The following is a 15,640-nucleotide window of genomic DNA, read 5'->3' on the forward strand; positions in this document are numbered from 1 at the left end:
AGCACCTTGTGCTGGCAGTAATGCAAATCGATATAGAGGATGGGAAACTATCAAGTCTGAGCGCTTTGTCGTGATATGCTGCTACTCCTCCTCCCCTTCCATCGCCTCTCCTTCTTCCCCGCCTTCAGCGCCTCGAGATGCACTCCTCCCCTTTCTCCTGCCCTTGCCACCTGTCCGTGTCACCCAGCTGCGCCATGCACCCACCGCGAGCAGCGAAGCGGCTGCCAGGCTCAGCAGGACAGTGAGGAGGATCCAACCCCATCTGTGGAACCAGTTGGGCTCGTAGGGTACAAGGACTGAGTTGAGAAGGAGCACGCCGCCCAAAGCGCGCATCGGAGCTCCTTCCTCGTCGCCTTCCCTTGGCTTTCTTCTTCTCTTCTTCTTCTTGAACGATGCCTGTGCGCTGTCGTCATCGTCGTCGTTGTCAGGAGCATACAGGCGTCTTGACTCGCGACCAAAGTCGAGGATCCGTGCCGAGTGCTTCCCAGCGCCGCTCTTTGTTGCAGGCGCTCCTCGTGAGCCCAAGATGCCGAGCTGCCAGCCCATCTGCGGCGCCTCATCGTCGTCGTCGTCATCGTCGCCGTCGTTGTCATCGTCATCGTCATCGTTTCGTCCCCACCCTTTCGCCTTGCTCGCGCCGACATACCTGAAGGCGACCCTGCCATATCTGCTCTTTCCCCCAGTCGCCCTATCCAGTAGGCTAGGTGCATTCCACCCATCCCTCAGCCCCAGTGGCAAGGCCCACCTAGTCATTGAGGGTATCACCGCGTCATCCTCTCCTCCGTTGCGCTGCTCCTCTGCAGCCTTCCAATTGTCGTCATCCTCCGCGTCAGGCGAAGGAACAATGTGCAGCTGCACGAGCTCCTTGAGCTTCTCCGCATCAGCATAGTAGTAGCTGAGATTCACACGCGTAAAGGCTTCATCCGTTGGGGCGAGGAGGACGTAGGATCGGGCAGGGTCCCGGAAGAAGCGATGGCGACGTGAATGCTTTTTCCCGTGGCGCTGACGCGGGGTCTTGCGCAGCAAAGATAGCTTCTCGGCTTCGTCGCTTTCATCGGGCGGTTGAGTGCCGTTGAGCACGAAGCCGTACCCTGCCCTCACAATGAGGTCGCGGAAGGTGTCGCATTTTGCTCCTCGCAGCAGCTTGTCGCTCGTCAAGTCGAGGTCAGGGGGAAGCTCTACTGTGTCGATCTCGTGAAGAACGCCAGTATCCGTGAGTAGATCTTTGGCCTTGACGCGGGCATTACGAATCGGAGGGCGATGTAGCAGTGTGCGATTGCCGCTATGCTCACTGCCGTCGTCTCGCCGAACTTCAATGTAGGCTTTACCGTCGCTATCCTTTGCTCGGCCAGCGAAGATGGTGGAGCCTTCCAGTGTCGGGAACTTCTTGAGCCCGTTTTGCGAAGAGAGCAGATCATCCACGTATACTACCTGGTCGATGGAGTGATACTCCACTACCTGCGTCAGTGCCTCGCGCGACTCTTTTGCGTTGAGCAGCAGGTACTTCATCACCATTGCCCCGAGATTACTAAAGGCTTCGTTGTTTGGGATGAGATACGTGACGCCCGGCGCACGCTTGATCGCCTTGTCCAACTCGGCGGAGAAGACTGCCGCGATGAAGGTCGAGAGGGAGAGGGAGGCCGATACGGCTGTCTGAACTGGGTTGTCGGGCGGAGTGAGCAGAGAAGAGACGAGGTAAATGAGCGCGGCCGGCGGAGCGGAGGGAGGCTTGTCGTCATCGCCGTCTTTGTCGTCGCGGCCATCCTCGGCGTGGCCCATGACCTCAACTGGGTCAGCAATGACGTTTGCATCACCAAATGCCACGTCGCCATTGCCCTTTGGCTCCTTGCCCTCTCGCGCTGTACTCTTGGTCGAGGTCACTGCCGTAACGATTCGCTGTCTGCCCTCCTTCAATCGCCAGCTGCGCAGATCTGTCGGCACTAGTCCGCCGTCTGTGAGGTTCTCTGGTCGGACGATGCCCGGGATGACGTGGTAGCGAAGTAGGTCGACGAGCTTTGACCGCGCAGAGCCGTCTTCGTCGTCCTCATCGCCGTCGTCGCTCAGTGTAGGCTGCTCCTCGAACCGTCGCCACCACTGTGCCTTCTCCGGGTGAGCAGCGAGCCAGTGCTGCAGTGCCTCATCCGTAGGTGCAACGATGGTCCACTGCGGGCTGCGGCGATCGGGCTTGCGCTCTTGAACGGCGTCGCTATCGTCGTCGTCGTCATCTCGCTGGTCTTTGCTACCGCCAACGAGCAGGTACTCCTTCTCGAGCCCAGCCTTGCGCATCATGCCCACGAAGCGCGAGGCGTTGAGCGCGAGGAGTGTCTTTTCCACATTGAGGGAGAGAGCAGAAGGCTGAGGAAGTAGGAGCGAGTCGACGATGTGGACCACTCCGTTCTCGCAGAGGATGTCCTCTTCTACTATGCGGGCAGAGTCGCCGACCCTGATATCGCCCGAGGCTTCAGAGTCTTCCTCATCGCCTGTCTTGTCCAAGCGGAGGTGCAGCGGTCCACCAAGAACTGTGGTCATGTTGAGCACACCGTCGTTGTCGCCCAGCGCAGCTCTCAGCCGCTCGGCATACCCGACTACTCCCCATTGCCCATCGTCTCCGCGTAGGCCCCGACCGGTGATATGCCAGCCCAGCACCTTTGTGCGGTCCCACCCAACGACCTTCCATGCATCGTCTCGCTGTTCCTCGCGTGACGTGTTGCGCAGCAGATACGACTGCTCCAACGGGGCAAGGAAGTCGAAGGACGGAGAGGCGGGAAGGAAGAGAGTCGAGTGGGCGGTATGTGCGAGGGTGTGCAGCAATCGCGCATCGATGATGGAGGCGAGGGTCGCGAGGGCTGGGTGAGACTTTACGATGTCAGTGAGCGAAGGAGGCAGGGCCAAAGTGTCGTTGAGGACGACGACGAGGCCTCTACGTGTGCGGACCTCCCGCAGAGCAGGGAAACCGCCTTGACCTTTGGCGTCGACGTCGAACCAGAGGGAGCCGCGACGAGGAGCAGATGGCTTCTTTTTGCTTTCATCTTCTTGCCATCTCCAAATGGCTCGTACCTTCTGGCCTTCGCCGCCGAGCAGGCCACCACGATCCTCGGCGCCGGGGTGGCGTGGGCCATCGGGCGGTTGAGGAATAGGACCTGGATGAGTGGGCTCCTCCAGTAGACTACGTGAGGGGCGATGCAATGTGGTGTGCATATGAGGGCGTGCAAGTGGCAGAGGGACAGATGATGATGCCGTCGAGCTGTCACTCTCGCTACCGCTCAGGTTGGCCACTACGTCGTAAGGCAGAGTGTAATTGAGGACATGGTGGAGCAGTCGCTGGCGCAGTTCGGCGGCAATGTTGTCCTGGCCGTCTTCCGCCTCAATGAGCGCTGTCGACCAGAATGAGTCTCTGTCCTTGTCGTCGCTGCGCTGGAAGGCTTCGTTCGTGGGCGCCAGGATGGTCAGACCACGATCATCGCCGAACTGGACCAGGCGAATGAGTAGCGGAACCAATCGTGCGCGTTGGAGGAGGCGGACGAGGGTTGTATGATCAGGTGACGATGTGAGCACATCGAGAGGGCTTGTCGGTAGGTCATCTGACGAAGAGGAGGTAGCATATAGTGGATGCGTCGGGTCATAAGCCTGAAAGGGGTGTTGCTCAGCAGCGACGAAGATGGAGCTGCACGCCCAGCTGCAGATGACAAGAGCGAGTAGCCATATTCTGACTGGCAAGAAGTAGCTGCCGAGTCTCATGGCTCACATCCACGCCCACGAGCGTTAAGGCGAGCGTCGAGGCGAGAATTTGGTTGTGTCGATCAAGTGAAGCGGTAGCAGCGAGGTGGATCGGATGAAAGATGTGGGGAGCGCATCGCTGCATCCCCTCGAGTGGAGCTGCATGATCGGCGCCTTGGGCGGCCCGTCCCGCCTTTGCCGTCACAACTCGCAGCCGGGGGGTTCAGGGATGTGAGAAGTGGGTTGCTCCATTTCTCCTTCTTTTCTCGTCCTCACAACTACTATGTCAAATCCACTTCTCTCGGTCAGCTCCTTGTGACGCACAATGCTGGTGCCGAGCAGCCCGTCATATTCTCAGCTACCAGCCCCTTTCTCAACGCCCCCTTGGCCACGAGCACTCGATGATTCGGTCGATGGTCTTTGCATGGAGTACATCGAAGAGCGGGTCAGATTGAAGAACCGGACACCAGCCAGCCGCGCTTCAGCTCTCTGTACGTGGGAGAGATCGTAGACGACCGGTCATCACCTCGCTGCTATTGCTGCCAGCGCATTGATGAACCTCTGTGAGATCAGGAGCTGGTTGCGATACTGGCGGCCGCGAACGACGGCCGCCTCGTACTACCACTGTGCTCCTCAGGCGTCCGCTCTTGCCCGCCCGAACGCACGCAATCCTGGCCATTCGATGACGCCCGGCTGTGCAAGCCAATCCTTTGCCTTGGTCCCGACGCGAGTGGATCAGGCACCGCCCTGACCATCCCCTCCCTGCTTCCCGCAGGCCTCAGCCAGCACCGCAGCGGCGTCGAGATAGCCGCTCCGATGGCGTCTGATTGGTACGCCAACGGCTTAATATAAACGCAGATCTCAAATATCTCCCATCACTCCTAGTTGGTCCAGTGGTTAGGATCGCCGCCTCTCACGAGAAAACGGCGGCAGTTGTTCGATTACCAGATGCGCGGCTGGCCCGGGTTCGATTCCCGGACTGGGAAACTTTTTGACCCCGCTGCTTCCAGCTCATCCAATACTGCAGTTACGTCACTCTTTTTGCCCCACACTGATGCTGCGTTACACGAAGCTCGTGTACATTCAATTTGAGGTCAAGTCGAACAGGCGGCGGCCCCGCGGTGCTCGCTGAAAGTCGACGCGTCTTCGCCCTCTTCTCCCTCCGTAGCCGCAGCTCTACCTCTCCATCTGCGGCATTGGGAAGTGAGCAGGAGCGCATTCACGACGTCAGACAGGCACGACGGCCAAAGGAATCTCATTCACGATACGCCTGCGACCCCGATGCCGATCGTAACCCCACCTCGTCCAGCCCAGCCAGAGCGCGCTCGAAATCGTCCCTGTTCCTCTTTCCCCCGTCCGCGTAGAGACGCTCCTCTTCCTCCTGCTCCTCCTTCTCCTCGTCGTGATGCGCGTGCTCGTGCGGCATGAATGTCCAATCGCTGCCTGACCAGCCTTGACACCCCGCCTGCGTGACGAGGAACTGTGCGCTCCGGGGTGGGCACCACGGTGAGAAGATGAGGTGAAGGGTGCGTAGAGCGACGATGTCACCCCCTCCAAGTTTGCTCTTCTCGTCTTTCATGCCTTCCTCCCCTGCCATACTGACTCCAATTGCCCGACTCTCCCCACCTCCACCTCCTTCGTCGTCGAGAGTGACGTGCGACCGACAGAGGACAAGACGTGCATTGATGCAGTTGTTCCAGGTATTGCTCAACGCTGCTTGCTTGTAGCGGTGTGTTGGCAGTAGTGCGAGGGAGACTCGCTGGTCAGCGTCGTGAGGTACTGCAGCAGATAGCATGGTTGCCAAATGACCGGTGAAGAAGGGCGATTGGGCAGCGTAGGTCAAGGGAGGCAGCGGCGCTGGTGAAGCCGCCGACGAAGAGGAAGTCGGCCGTCCCCTCGTCCTGTCACCACTCTTCGCCCTCTTGCCCAGCTGCTGCTGAGCCACGATTCTCCGCGCTGCCTCGTTCTCCCTCTCGAAGCAGTCCTGCACATGATTGACTACGACGACCGCACACCCTGCGCCTCCACTGCACGTAGTGGCGATCCGACGTAGTTCGTTGGCCAAGAGTGCGCTGTGACGTGATCGCTCAATGAGGGCTTGGAAGCTCGTCCCGGCTTCGACTGGATGGTAGATTGAGGCAATATTGTCTACGATGACGAGACCCAAGGGAGGGGCTGCGGGCCGAGAAGTTGACGCCGATGCAGGTGGCTGCTCAAGGCGAGCTGCCAATCCGGGGAGAGTGTACATTACCGCATGCTCAAGAGCGTCCATGTCCACTACTTTGGCAATATGCAGGTTTGAGAGGAGTAGAGCCGTAGCTTCGTCGAGATAGGCGGCGAGAGCCCCAGCGTCTTGCTCCGTCTTGACCACCAAGCCTGTGCGTCTTAGCCTTTCGTTCCACCGCCTCGCGAGTGTGGCTCGGGCCATCTCTACCATCCTGCCGCTGAAGTTGAGAGACTGGATATCCCCCTCTGAGAGCAGAAAGGCGACACTGCTCGCCCTCGCACGGTTGAAGCCCCACGCTTCTTCGTCTTCATCGTCATCGTCATGGTCAAGGCCCAACGCAGCATGCACGGCCATCTGCATGACCAGCTGCGACTTGCCCGATGAGCTCTCCCCTACCACGTCGGTGAGCATGCCCTTGCGTAGCCCACGTCCGCCAATCGCCTCGTCGAGGAGCTTGTCGCCGAGGCAGACCCAATCAACGTCGTTGCGGGCGCGGGACTTGCCCTTGCTACTTGCCTGCGCCACCTCTCCCCGCTGCCTCTTCTGAGTGCCTAAGCTCCTCGCCCCGACGTGATGAGCTGCACCCTGAGTGCCCTTGGCCCTGTACGCCATCTCAATGACATCTCTGCGCCACCCATCAACTTCGTATATGGGAATCTTGAGCATATCGGCCACCTGAGTGCGGCTGAGCAGCATAATCTGACCGAGTGTGAAGAGATTGTTGCGCCTCGCAAAGGCCAGAGTTTTGGGAGGGAGAAGCAGGTCGGCGGCGCTCCTCTCGCCAGCGGTGCCGCGGCTGACGAAGGAGGAGAGAGGCTGAGAGAGCCATACCGATGCGTCAAGAGCTCCACTTGCAATGCCTGAGCCGTTCGGCGAGGCCGACATGCCCACGGCGGGGGCAAGAGAAGATCTTGAGTGATGTTGGTCAAGAAGGAAAGAGGCAGCGGAAGCAGCACCAGACGACGCGTTGACTCCACACGACTTGCGACTGGAACTCGACTCGATCGCCTTTCCGTCGATGCGGGCGCAGCGGACCGAGACTTGACTTGACTTTGCTCCCTCTTCGACATCACTCCAATACACCGTCATGCCGCCTAAGCAGCCCTCTGCGGGCGGCGCTACCTCATCGAAAGGTACGCAAGGCCCGAGGCACCATTCAGGGAAGCACAGCAAAGCAGCGAGTGGCCCCACAGCAGCGCAGCAGGCGCAGCCGGCTCAGCCGGCCAAGAAGGTGCGATCGCGGCCAAAGAAGAAGCAGTCAAAGTCAGGGGCAGCAGGAGGGGCAGGGGGACCAGGCGGAAAGGAAGACGATGCTGGAAAGCAGAGACTCAAGGTTGTAGTGCGGCGACTGCCGCCTAATCTGCCTGAGGACATCTTCTGGAAGAGCGTCGAGCCCTGGACTGGCAAGCAGCTCGTCGACAAACCTGCGCCGATCCTCGTTAAGCAGACTGCAGCTGCCGAGGATGCGCCGACTCGGGTGGGGCAGGAGACCGACGATGGGGAGCAGCATGAAGCGACGAAGGACAGCAGCGACGATGCCGCAAATCCAGCAAACGCCGCGGCAGAAGCAAAGTCAGCCGCACCGCCGATCGTAAAGCCAGGCCCTTACATTCACCTGGGCGTCCCTGCTCAAGAGAAGCTCGTCTGGCGTCGATACGTCCAGGGCAAATTCAAAACACCGCCCAACGCAGCCTCCTCATCCTCGCAGTCCTCTCTCCCGCACGTTCACTCGCGTGCCTATCTGCGCTTCCGCTCCCTGACGGACCTCCTGGACTTCCACCGGAACTTTGATGGACACGTCTTCCGCGACTCCAAAGGGAGAGAGAGCGTCGCTCTCGTCGAGTGGGCGCCTTATCAGAAGGTGCCGCCCCTGGCGTCCGTCGCAGGAGGGCAGACACAGGTGCGACGTAGACCCGATAAGAGGGAGGGGACGATTCATGAGGAGCCAGATTTCCTCGCCTTTGTGGAGAGATTGGAGAAGGGCGGGAAAGAGGAGGCGAGTGAGGAGAGAAAGGACACGAAGAGCGATGCCGAGGTGATGGCGTTTCTCAGCGCGGCAACCTCCGCTAAGGGGAAGGAGACGGCAGACTCCGCAGCGGGTGACAAGAAGAAGCTCACCCCGCTCCTCGAGCACCTCAAGGCCAAGAAGGCTCAGTCGGCCGCAGCCGCTGCAGCCGCTGCACAGGCAAAGGCGGCTTCGAAAAAGCAGAAGGGAAAAGGAGCGGCAGGTCCAGCAGGCAAAGGCGCGGCTACGTCAGGCAAGAAGGGTGCGGCGAGCAGCAAGCAGACGGACGCGCAAGTCGAAGCCGTTCGCGCTCACATGAAGGCTAGCATTGGAGGGCCTGCATCGCCCTCCGCCCCTGACACCTCAAGCCCTAAGCCACCGACGGGGCCTGCCAATCGGAAGGGCAAGAGCAAAGAACTCAAGCCCTCTGCGGCGGCACATCACGCGAAGAAGGGCACCTCAACCCCTCCTACTTCTTCAACAGCAGCAGGAGGGCCGCCTTCCTCTTCTGCTTCTACCACGTCCATTCCTACGGGGCCGAAAGCGCAGCAGCAGCAGCAAAAGAATAGGGCGGCCAAATGGAAGGCCAAGGGCAAAGATAAAGAGAAGGGTACTCAGGAAGAAGCAGCAGGAGGCGCTGGTGGCGCAGCTGGGGGAAAGAAGGGATCGCAACAGCAGCAGGGAAAGGGGAACAGGCCTAAGCCTGGCTCTGATCATGCGGGAGGAGGAGCTCCAGCAGCAGCTGCCTCTGCGCCGACACCGACACTTCTGAGACGACCCGATTGATCGGCTGGTCCTTCATCAATGTTCTTCAAGCCGTCGCTCGCATCACATCGCATGGGCGCAAACACCGAGTGCTCAAGCGAAAGATCGTATGATTGTAGCAAACAGGGGTCTCAAGCAGTTGCTCAGGTACAGGCGAGCGAGGAGCACCAGGCTCTCACTTTCTCTGCCGCCAATCAGATCGTGGGATGGATGAAGAGATCACAGGTCGCATCACCGCTTTAGAACTCGCCAAAGAAGGAACCCTTCTTCCTCTTGCTGCCGCCGATGGGAGGGTACTATGCGCAAGGTCAGGAGGAGCGGCAAAGTCAGCACATCGCCTCTTTGACAATGTCGTTCGGCAGCTTCCACGTACCTTGTTGGGCGCCGCCTTTTTCCCGATATCTTGCGGGCTGGCAATCCCCGGCCTAGCCTTCGCGGCTTCAAACTTCGCCTTGGCAAGTCTCCTCGCGTACTCCTCCTCGCCCTCTCCCGGCCTACGCTTCGCATCAACAACGGCAGCTTTCTCCCTCTGCCTAAACTCATACGCCTGGCGCGCCGTCTCCAGTCGGTCTCTGTATCCCTCCTCCGTCTCACCCTCGAGCCTCTCCGGCTTCAAATCATGCTCCATGGCCGCCTGCTCAGCATTGATTGCCTGCTCAGCCCCAGTCTTGACTAGGTGCTCCCCCGATGGCCCGCGGAAGAGGTGTTGCGTGTCCGCTTGGGCTTCATGAGCAGCATGACCGCCAGCGTGCGCGTTCCAAGGCTCGTGAGGAGGGGCAACGGTGCCCTCCTTGGGAATCTGGGCCTCGTAGGGCGAGACGTACTTGTGGCCGTGGGCTGCGGCTTCTTTGCGAAGACGCTCGTCTTCTTCAATTGAGGGCATGCCTTCTGCTTTGCGTTCTCGCTGCTCCTCTTCGCGCTCGATTGCGTCGTGGTGCGCAAAGTGCTCAAGATCTTCCTTGTGAGTGTAGGCTCTGCGCAGTGAGGGAGGAGAGAGAAGTCAGACTCATTGCTACGATGATGGTCGCAGTGGAATCGCGTCTGCTCACTCTGGCTTCTGTGTGTCCGGGGTGTTGTGATAGATCCTGATAATGCGCAGCGAGAAGACGGTGAGCTACGGTTCCCCAACATGCCTCATGCCTCATGCCTCGCTGCACTCACTCCTCATGATGCATGAAGAACTCCGACTCTTCGTCGTAGTGATGACCAAGCGCCCCCTTGCCGAATTGTGGGAAGTCAGGCAGCCCATCCTCTCCACCATCAATGAACTCCCTCTTGGTGATCTGTCCATCCGAATTCTTGTCAAGCCTCGCAAGCACCGTCTTGACAATCTCGTCCGCCTTGGCGTCGTGAATCTCGTGCGTCGGCGAGTGCTTGACAGAGAGGGAGTGATGAACGCCATAGATTGCCTCAATCTCACTGCGGTCCAGCACGCCGTCCCTGTTGAGATCGTGGATGGCAAAGAAAGCGCCAAGATCGAACGAGTCGATGTGATGCTCGTTCTTGAAGTGCTCGACGATGTACGAGGGTGGGGCGGCCGATGCCAGGGAGAAGAGCCCCGTTGCGGCCGCTACACTCAGGGCTGTGCGCATACCAGATGGCATCGTGATACACGAGGAGGAAGGGAGATGAGATAGAGTGAATGATACGAAGGGCAGCAAAGGAACAACGCAGCGCATGCCCTCCTGTCCCTGTCCTCGTCCTTTGACCCGCGTTGCAGTTGGTTGCGCCCGGGCCTCCTTCGAGAAGTGCACACTTCGCTGCCACGCGTCGGGCCAATGGGGCAGGGCATGCCATCGCCGCCTCACCCACCGCCTTCGACCGGTCATGGAGATGGGCATAAGTGGTGCGACCTTGCGATCAAGCGTCACTGGGAGAAAGCTGACGCAGTATTTCGTTGTCTCTCATCGACAGCTGACTGCAGCTGCCGTGACTACACGCCAGCGATGATGCAATGGTATCTCGAACAGCATCACTGCCACAAGCCGCTATCGTTTGCTCTTCCGAGGCAATGAGCGGTCATCAGGACGCCTCTCGCCTTGAGCTTCTCCCAATACTTCCTGTGATTGTAGTGAGGGCGGAAGACCACCAGCTTCTCTGTGTCTAGCACGAGAAGGGAACTGAGGCTGCTTTCTGTAAAGAGACCATGCACCAACCAATGGGCAGCACCAGCCATCGAGTCACCCGTTCATCAGCAAGTCATAAGATGCTGAGCAGTGAATCCCCCTTCCGCTTCGCTCAGCGCCCAAAAGTTCATTCTCTTCTCGGCCCTCGTGATCGCTCGTCATCACTACCGCCAAGGGGGGCGCCACGGTGAACCGACTGAGCGGCGACGATGCTCAGCTTCCGCTTCCGAGACGCACAACCGCTCAGCCCGCCCGCCCGGCCAGCTGTGCGCGCTGAGCGTTGTCGTTGCCGCCCACCCCAACTCGAGTATAAGACAGCGACTCGCCTGGCTGACTCTCTTTCCTCTTTTCCCTATCCTTGTGCATGTGAGTAAACGCGCCCCCAAGCTATCGCCACCAACGAGCTCGAGATCATCGTTTACTGACTATGCTCTCTCGTCTCTTACACGCTCCCTTCGCTCATCAGGGGTTATCGCAGACGTCCGTGAAGTTCCGACTGAGACTCTGCTATTGCTGGTTGCAAACTAAAAACCATTTCCGTCCTCTTCTGCAGCCTCTTCGAGAGGCGGGTCTAGGCAATTTTTCTCCATTACCACACCATACGGTAGCCGTTGAGGCATCGTCGTCGTCGTCGTTGTAGCCAGCCACCTTGGACCTCAGCCTTGGACCTTGAAGGCTTCTCGCTTGCTTCTGTCGCTGGACGAAGACGGGGAGCCAGCGAGGGACGGGGATGGGGGAAAGGGTGACGAGTCCAGAGTGGGCATGTAGCGCTTCGTGAGTGCGTCAGTGAATAGCAAAGCATGTCCTCCATCATCATCGTCGTCGTCGTGTTGCTGCGTGAGTTGTGAGCCTGCTGCCCTCGTCGTGAGAATCGAGGTGGAAGGGATGAGCAAGTGGGAGCAGGTTACGCTTGGGTGGACCGCGTCATCACAACAATCAAGCATCCACTACCGCGCACACACACACGACGCTCTCTCTCATTGAAATCATTGTTTCGTTCATTGAAATCATTGTTTCGTGCGCGGTACTCATATGGCTGTGTGAAGAGGGGAATCTACATCCAAGCAAAGGCGCTGCGCTTCGTGATGCGTGTGACGATGGTCTACTTGAGGAACATGGTGAAGTGGCCGATGACCTGGTTGGCAGCGCTGCGACACGAAAGATTATGGTCAGCTCTCGCATGGCCTCAGCATCAACACGCCACGCCGTCACCCCGTACTCACTGCTGCATGCCCGTAGCGGTGAACTCATCCTCCGAGTCGCCACGCGTAGCGAAGCCGTGCTTGAGTCCAGGGAGGAAAACGAAGGACGTGAAGACCTTCTTGGGGGCGAGCGTCTTGGTAGCTACCTCCCACGAGGCCTGCCGCTTCGTAGAAGGGAACTGCTCGTCGTGCTCCGGGCAGATGAAGCAGCCGGGCTTCTCGAGCTTCTCGAAGCTGCGTGGGAGAGCGAAGGGAGAATTTGGAGCAAGGAAAAAGGTCAGCTCGCTGCTCTTGCACAACAGCATTATTACCATCTCGCCCTCTCATCACTCACTCCGAAGCCTCGATGATGCTCGGGTGAGCAAAGGCCACAGCGTCGACCCCATTCTGTCCGGCATCCTTGCTGCCCAAGTGCAAGACCGAAGTAGCTCCCCAGCAGAAGCCGACAGCGCCCATTTTCTTGACGCTGGGCTGCTGCTTCTTGATCTCGGCCACAAAGGTCTCGGACTGCTTCCAAGCCTGGTCGCGAGGGGGAAACTGTGCAAGGAAGGCGGGGATGTCGACTGACTTGCCCTCCAGCATGCCCTGGGCGACGAGGTCTTTGCCGTCAAAGTAGTCGCTGCGGTCGAGATGGGGAGGTGATCAGGGTCAGCATGGGGACGAGGACAGGAAGGAGAGTGGAGCAGGGCGTGCGCACGGGAGGTAGACGGTAGCGCCGGTGCCCTCAGCGTACTTGTCGGCGAGGATCTTGGAGTTGTTGAGAGAGATACCAAAGACATCCTACAGGCGAGAGAAGGCGTGAAGACGACGATCAGCTCGCTGCGTACGCGGTATGCGGTGGCTCCACGGTATTACTCACGGCGATGAAGAGGATAGCGGACGAGGAGTCAGAGTTGCCAGTCACATAGGTGTCCTTGCCGTCGAGCTTGGTCATCTTGCCCGCAGGCGTGCCCTTGTGGAAGGAGCCGATCTGAAGGCAGCAGGGAGAGAGAGACATCTTGGTAGTGGTGGTGTGGTTGCGGAGGTGGGAAGCGAGAAGGTTGGTTCTGGTGATGCCGGACAAGGAAGAGGAAGAAGAGGCACGGAGGGAGGATAGCATACAGAGGATGCCGGTGGGCGAGGTGAGATTAGCTTGGCGTGGCGAGCGACGAAATGTGGGTAAGACTACAAGCTTACCTCGAAGGGTGTAAAAGAATCGATGGTGAGGAAAGAGAGAGAAGGGAAGAGGCGTCGGCTGCCGACCAGCTCACACCGTCAATTCCGTCGAGCTCACGGGCCTCCTCCACCGTCGACGCTTGGACGGGCGAGACGAGGGCACCCTCGTCGGCCGTTCTCGACCGATCAGAACGATACGGCAACGAGCGCAAGGCTCAAGGGATGAAGGCAAGCAACTTCACATTGCAATAGAATACAGACAGTGTACAACGAAGATGAGACAGGGCAAATTACACTGTCCGTACGGCCAGAGACAACGAGGCAAGGGCGTCAGCTCACTCTGCTCTGACGTCGAGATGGGAGCAATCATCTCGCTGTCTCTGGCGCAGCCCACCATTGCACCTCGCAGTGATCATCAGACAGCAGTTGGATACGCATTGAGTCCGCACGTCATAATGGCTAGTTAGGCCAGATAGGAATTTGATGGTCTTTGTCGTTTCAACATCCTCGATCCGCCCGCAAGATGACATGGTAGGCTGCGCGAGAGCCAGACAAGAGCCGCGACGCTGAGAAAGAGAAGGAAGACTCACCTTACATTGAACGACAGAGGCGAGAGATGCGAGAGGATGATGCGAGCTTCCTGTCGAAGTAGAGAAGAAGCAAGAGGAAGTCAGCTTCTGCTCGTCTACTTCTCGTTACGATGATGTGCGCTGGCTGCTGCTCCTGCCGCTGCTGCGCACTTGTGTGCTCAGATTCTTTTGACATTGTTTGGCTATAGGTATGGTCGATCGCTCATGAATCTTCGGATAGGGGCGACACTTGTGTCTCATCGTAGCAAGCCGCAGCGGCGGGCGCAGCGGCAGCAGCAGCAGTAGCATCGAGACGAGGCAGCTTGGTACTCACCATCAACATCTCTGCAGCTCCATCACTGGGGTATCTTGGTGGGTATATCGGCCCTCGCCCCTAGGCAGGCCCCGTCAAAGAGCGGCGCCCACCAGGTTCAGCGAGCGAAGTGCCCATCCCACAGTCCACGAGGGGCCAGGGGATGCCTCCTCCTTCAAATGAAATGAAGGCGCAGAGATTTCTCCTCTCGAAGACGGGAACGCGAGGTAGGCAACTGAGAAAACGTCCAACAAAGGGAGAAGGTCGAGCAACAGGGTCATGACGAGCGGGGCGTAAAGGAAGGGATGAGTCCCGAAGGCCTCGAATCGCCAACCAACCCCGACGCCGGACACCACGAAGCCGCCCTCCTCGACCTTCGGAGGCGCTGTGTATATGCCAGCTCGAACTTTTGTGTCTGTGATCAGTGAGAAAGGTGTACATATGCGATGTGAGCTACCCTCTTCTTGAACGTGGTCGTCACGCTGCGAGCTTGGGGTCACTCACCTCCTTGGATTTTTGTTCAAAGAGAAGAGGCAAGTTGCTCGTCGCAGCCCTCGCCCATTTTCTTCACCGTCGCCCGCTCCCGCGTGCTCGTCTCAGACTTGACTCGCGAGCCACGGCCCATCCGAATCGCGGCGTCTCACGCTCACGCACACACGCACGACTCGACTCCACCGCCCACCGCCCAGTTCCAAATCTCGCAGCTGCTTCCTTCCTATCAACCTACCTATTTGTCACCGACGCACGCTCAGCATGGCAGGCAACGGCTCCACCTCATTCATGGCTTCCTCCGACCCAGGCTTCGTGGTGCGCAGCGCAACAGTGGAGCGCATCACCAACGAGACCAAAATCCAATGCTCCCTCTCGCTGGATACGCACCCGAAGCTGGCCCCGCAAAGCATCAACGTCAAGACGGGAATCGGCTTCCTCGATCACATGCTTCACGCTTTGGCAAAGCACGGCGGCATGTCTTTGACATTGGCATGCGACGGTGACTTGTGGATCGACGATCACCACACGGCCGAGGACTGTGCACTCGCCCTGGGCGAGGCCTTCAAGTCTGCTTTGGGCCCTATCAAGGGGATCAAGCGATACGGGACCGGACACGCACCGCTGGATGAGGCTCTCTCGCGCGCTGTACTGGACATCTCATCGAGGCCATACTGTGTGGCTGAGCTGGGCTTGAAGAGGGAAAAAATTGGAGACCTCAGCTGCGAGATGATCCCGCATGTGTTCCACAGCTTCGCCATGGCCGCCGGAGTGACGCTGCACGTCGACTGTCTGAGGGGAGACAACGACCACCACAGGTGCGTCGCGTCGAGATTGTGGAGTGAGAAGATGGGCAAGCACGCTGACTATACTGCCTTTGCTTGCTTGCCCTTGCAGATCCGAGTCAGCATTCAAGGCCCTCGCCCTCGCCATCAAGGAGGCAGTATCCAAGACGGGCCTCGACGATGTGCCGAGTACAAAGGGCGTACTCTGAGCCTCTCAGCCTTAACCGATCGTGCATTCTGTAATCTACTACCATTGCCCATCCTTGGCCTCTTCACTCGAGACCCGT

General features: G+C 58.9%; 6 protein-coding genes across 6 annotated transcripts; 2 read left to right on the forward strand and 4 right to left on the reverse strand.

Annotated features, from left to right (window-relative positions):
* Positions 1-2: 2 nt before the first annotated feature.
* On the reverse strand, positions 3-3,832 carry BDZ90DRAFT_231325 (hypothetical protein). The gene has a single exon (XM_025505817.1). The coding sequence runs from the start codon at positions 3,736-3,738 to the stop codon at positions 82-84; it is 3,657 nt and encodes a 1,218-aa protein (XP_025362951.1). The 5' UTR covers positions 3,739-3,832; the 3' UTR covers positions 3-81.
* Positions 3,833-4,972: 1,140 nt separating this feature from the next.
* Positions 4,973-6,829, reverse strand: BDZ90DRAFT_259389 (hypothetical protein; the record flags this gene model as incomplete). The annotated part of the gene is made up of 1 exon (XM_025508157.1): positions 4,973-6,829. One exon carries the CDS (start codon positions 6,827-6,829, stop codon positions 4,973-4,975), a length of 1,857 nt encoding a protein of 618 aa, XP_025362952.1.
* A 175-nt stretch (positions 6,830-7,004) lies between these two features.
* BDZ90DRAFT_231327 (hypothetical protein) lies at positions 7,005-9,012 on the forward strand. The gene has a single exon (XM_025505818.1). The coding sequence runs from the start codon at positions 7,032-7,034 to the stop codon at positions 8,733-8,735; it is 1,704 nt and encodes a 567-aa protein (XP_025362953.1). The 5' UTR covers positions 7,005-7,031; the 3' UTR covers positions 8,736-9,012.
* On the reverse strand, positions 8,890-10,306 carry BDZ90DRAFT_219019 (hypothetical protein; the record flags this gene model as incomplete). The annotated part of the gene is made up of 3 exons (XM_025504387.1): positions 8,890-9,688; positions 9,764-9,799; positions 9,876-10,306. The coding sequence occupies 3 exons, from the start codon at positions 10,304-10,306 to the stop codon at positions 8,890-8,892; spliced, it is 1,266 nt and encodes a 421-aa protein (XP_025362954.1).
* A 1,505-nt stretch (positions 10,307-11,811) lies between these two features.
* Positions 11,812-13,245, reverse strand: BDZ90DRAFT_231329 (alpha/beta-hydrolase). The gene is made up of 6 exons (XM_025505819.1): positions 13,219-13,245; positions 12,902-13,088; positions 12,740-12,822; positions 12,377-12,661; positions 12,064-12,276; positions 11,812-11,988 (listed from the first exon to the last, which is right to left on the reverse strand). The coding sequence occupies exons 2-6, from the start codon at positions 13,037-13,039 to the stop codon at positions 11,943-11,945; spliced, it is 765 nt and encodes a 254-aa protein (XP_025362955.1). The 5' UTR covers positions 13,040-13,088; positions 13,219-13,245; the 3' UTR covers positions 11,812-11,942.
* Positions 13,246-14,859: 1,614 nt separating this feature from the next.
* BDZ90DRAFT_245761 (putative HIS3-imidazoleglycerol-phosphate dehydratase) lies at positions 14,860-15,562 on the forward strand (the record flags this gene model as incomplete). Its single annotated transcript, XM_025507522.1, has 2 exons — positions 14,860-15,386; positions 15,466-15,562. The coding sequence occupies 2 exons, from the start codon at positions 14,860-14,862 to the stop codon at positions 15,560-15,562; spliced, it is 624 nt and encodes a 207-aa protein (XP_025362956.1).
* Positions 15,563-15,640: the final 78 nt, after the last annotated feature.

Source organism: Jaminaea rosea (assembly GCF_003144245.1).
Source record: "Jaminaea rosea strain MCA 5214 unplaced genomic scaffold BDZ90scaffold_4, whole genome shotgun sequence".
Lineage (NCBI taxonomy): Eukaryota > Fungi > Basidiomycota > Exobasidiomycetes > Microstromatales > Jaminaea > Jaminaea rosea.

Excerpts from the sequence above, each read along its gene's own strand:
- BDZ90DRAFT_231325 (XM_025505817.1), bottom strand. The coding sequence starts at position 3,738 with ATGAGACTCGGCAGCTACTTCTTGCCAGTCAGAATATGGCTACTCGCT.
- BDZ90DRAFT_231327 (XM_025505818.1), top strand. The coding sequence starts at position 7,032 with ATGCCGCCTAAGCAGCCCTCTGCGGGCGGCGCTACCTCATCGAAAGGT.
- BDZ90DRAFT_231329 (XM_025505819.1), bottom strand. The coding sequence starts at position 13,039 with ATGTCTCTCTCTCCCTGCTGCCTTCAGATCGGCTCCTTCCACAAGGGC. Across the intron at positions 12,823-12,901 it reads CCGCTATCCTCTTCATCGCC|GATGTCTTTGGTATCTCTCT; the intron begins GTGAGTAATACC and ends TCTCGCCTGTAG. Across the intron at positions 12,277-12,376 it reads AGCATCATCGAGGCTTCGGA|CTTCGAGAAGCTCGAGAAGC; the intron begins GTGAGTGATGAG and ends TCTCCCACGCAG.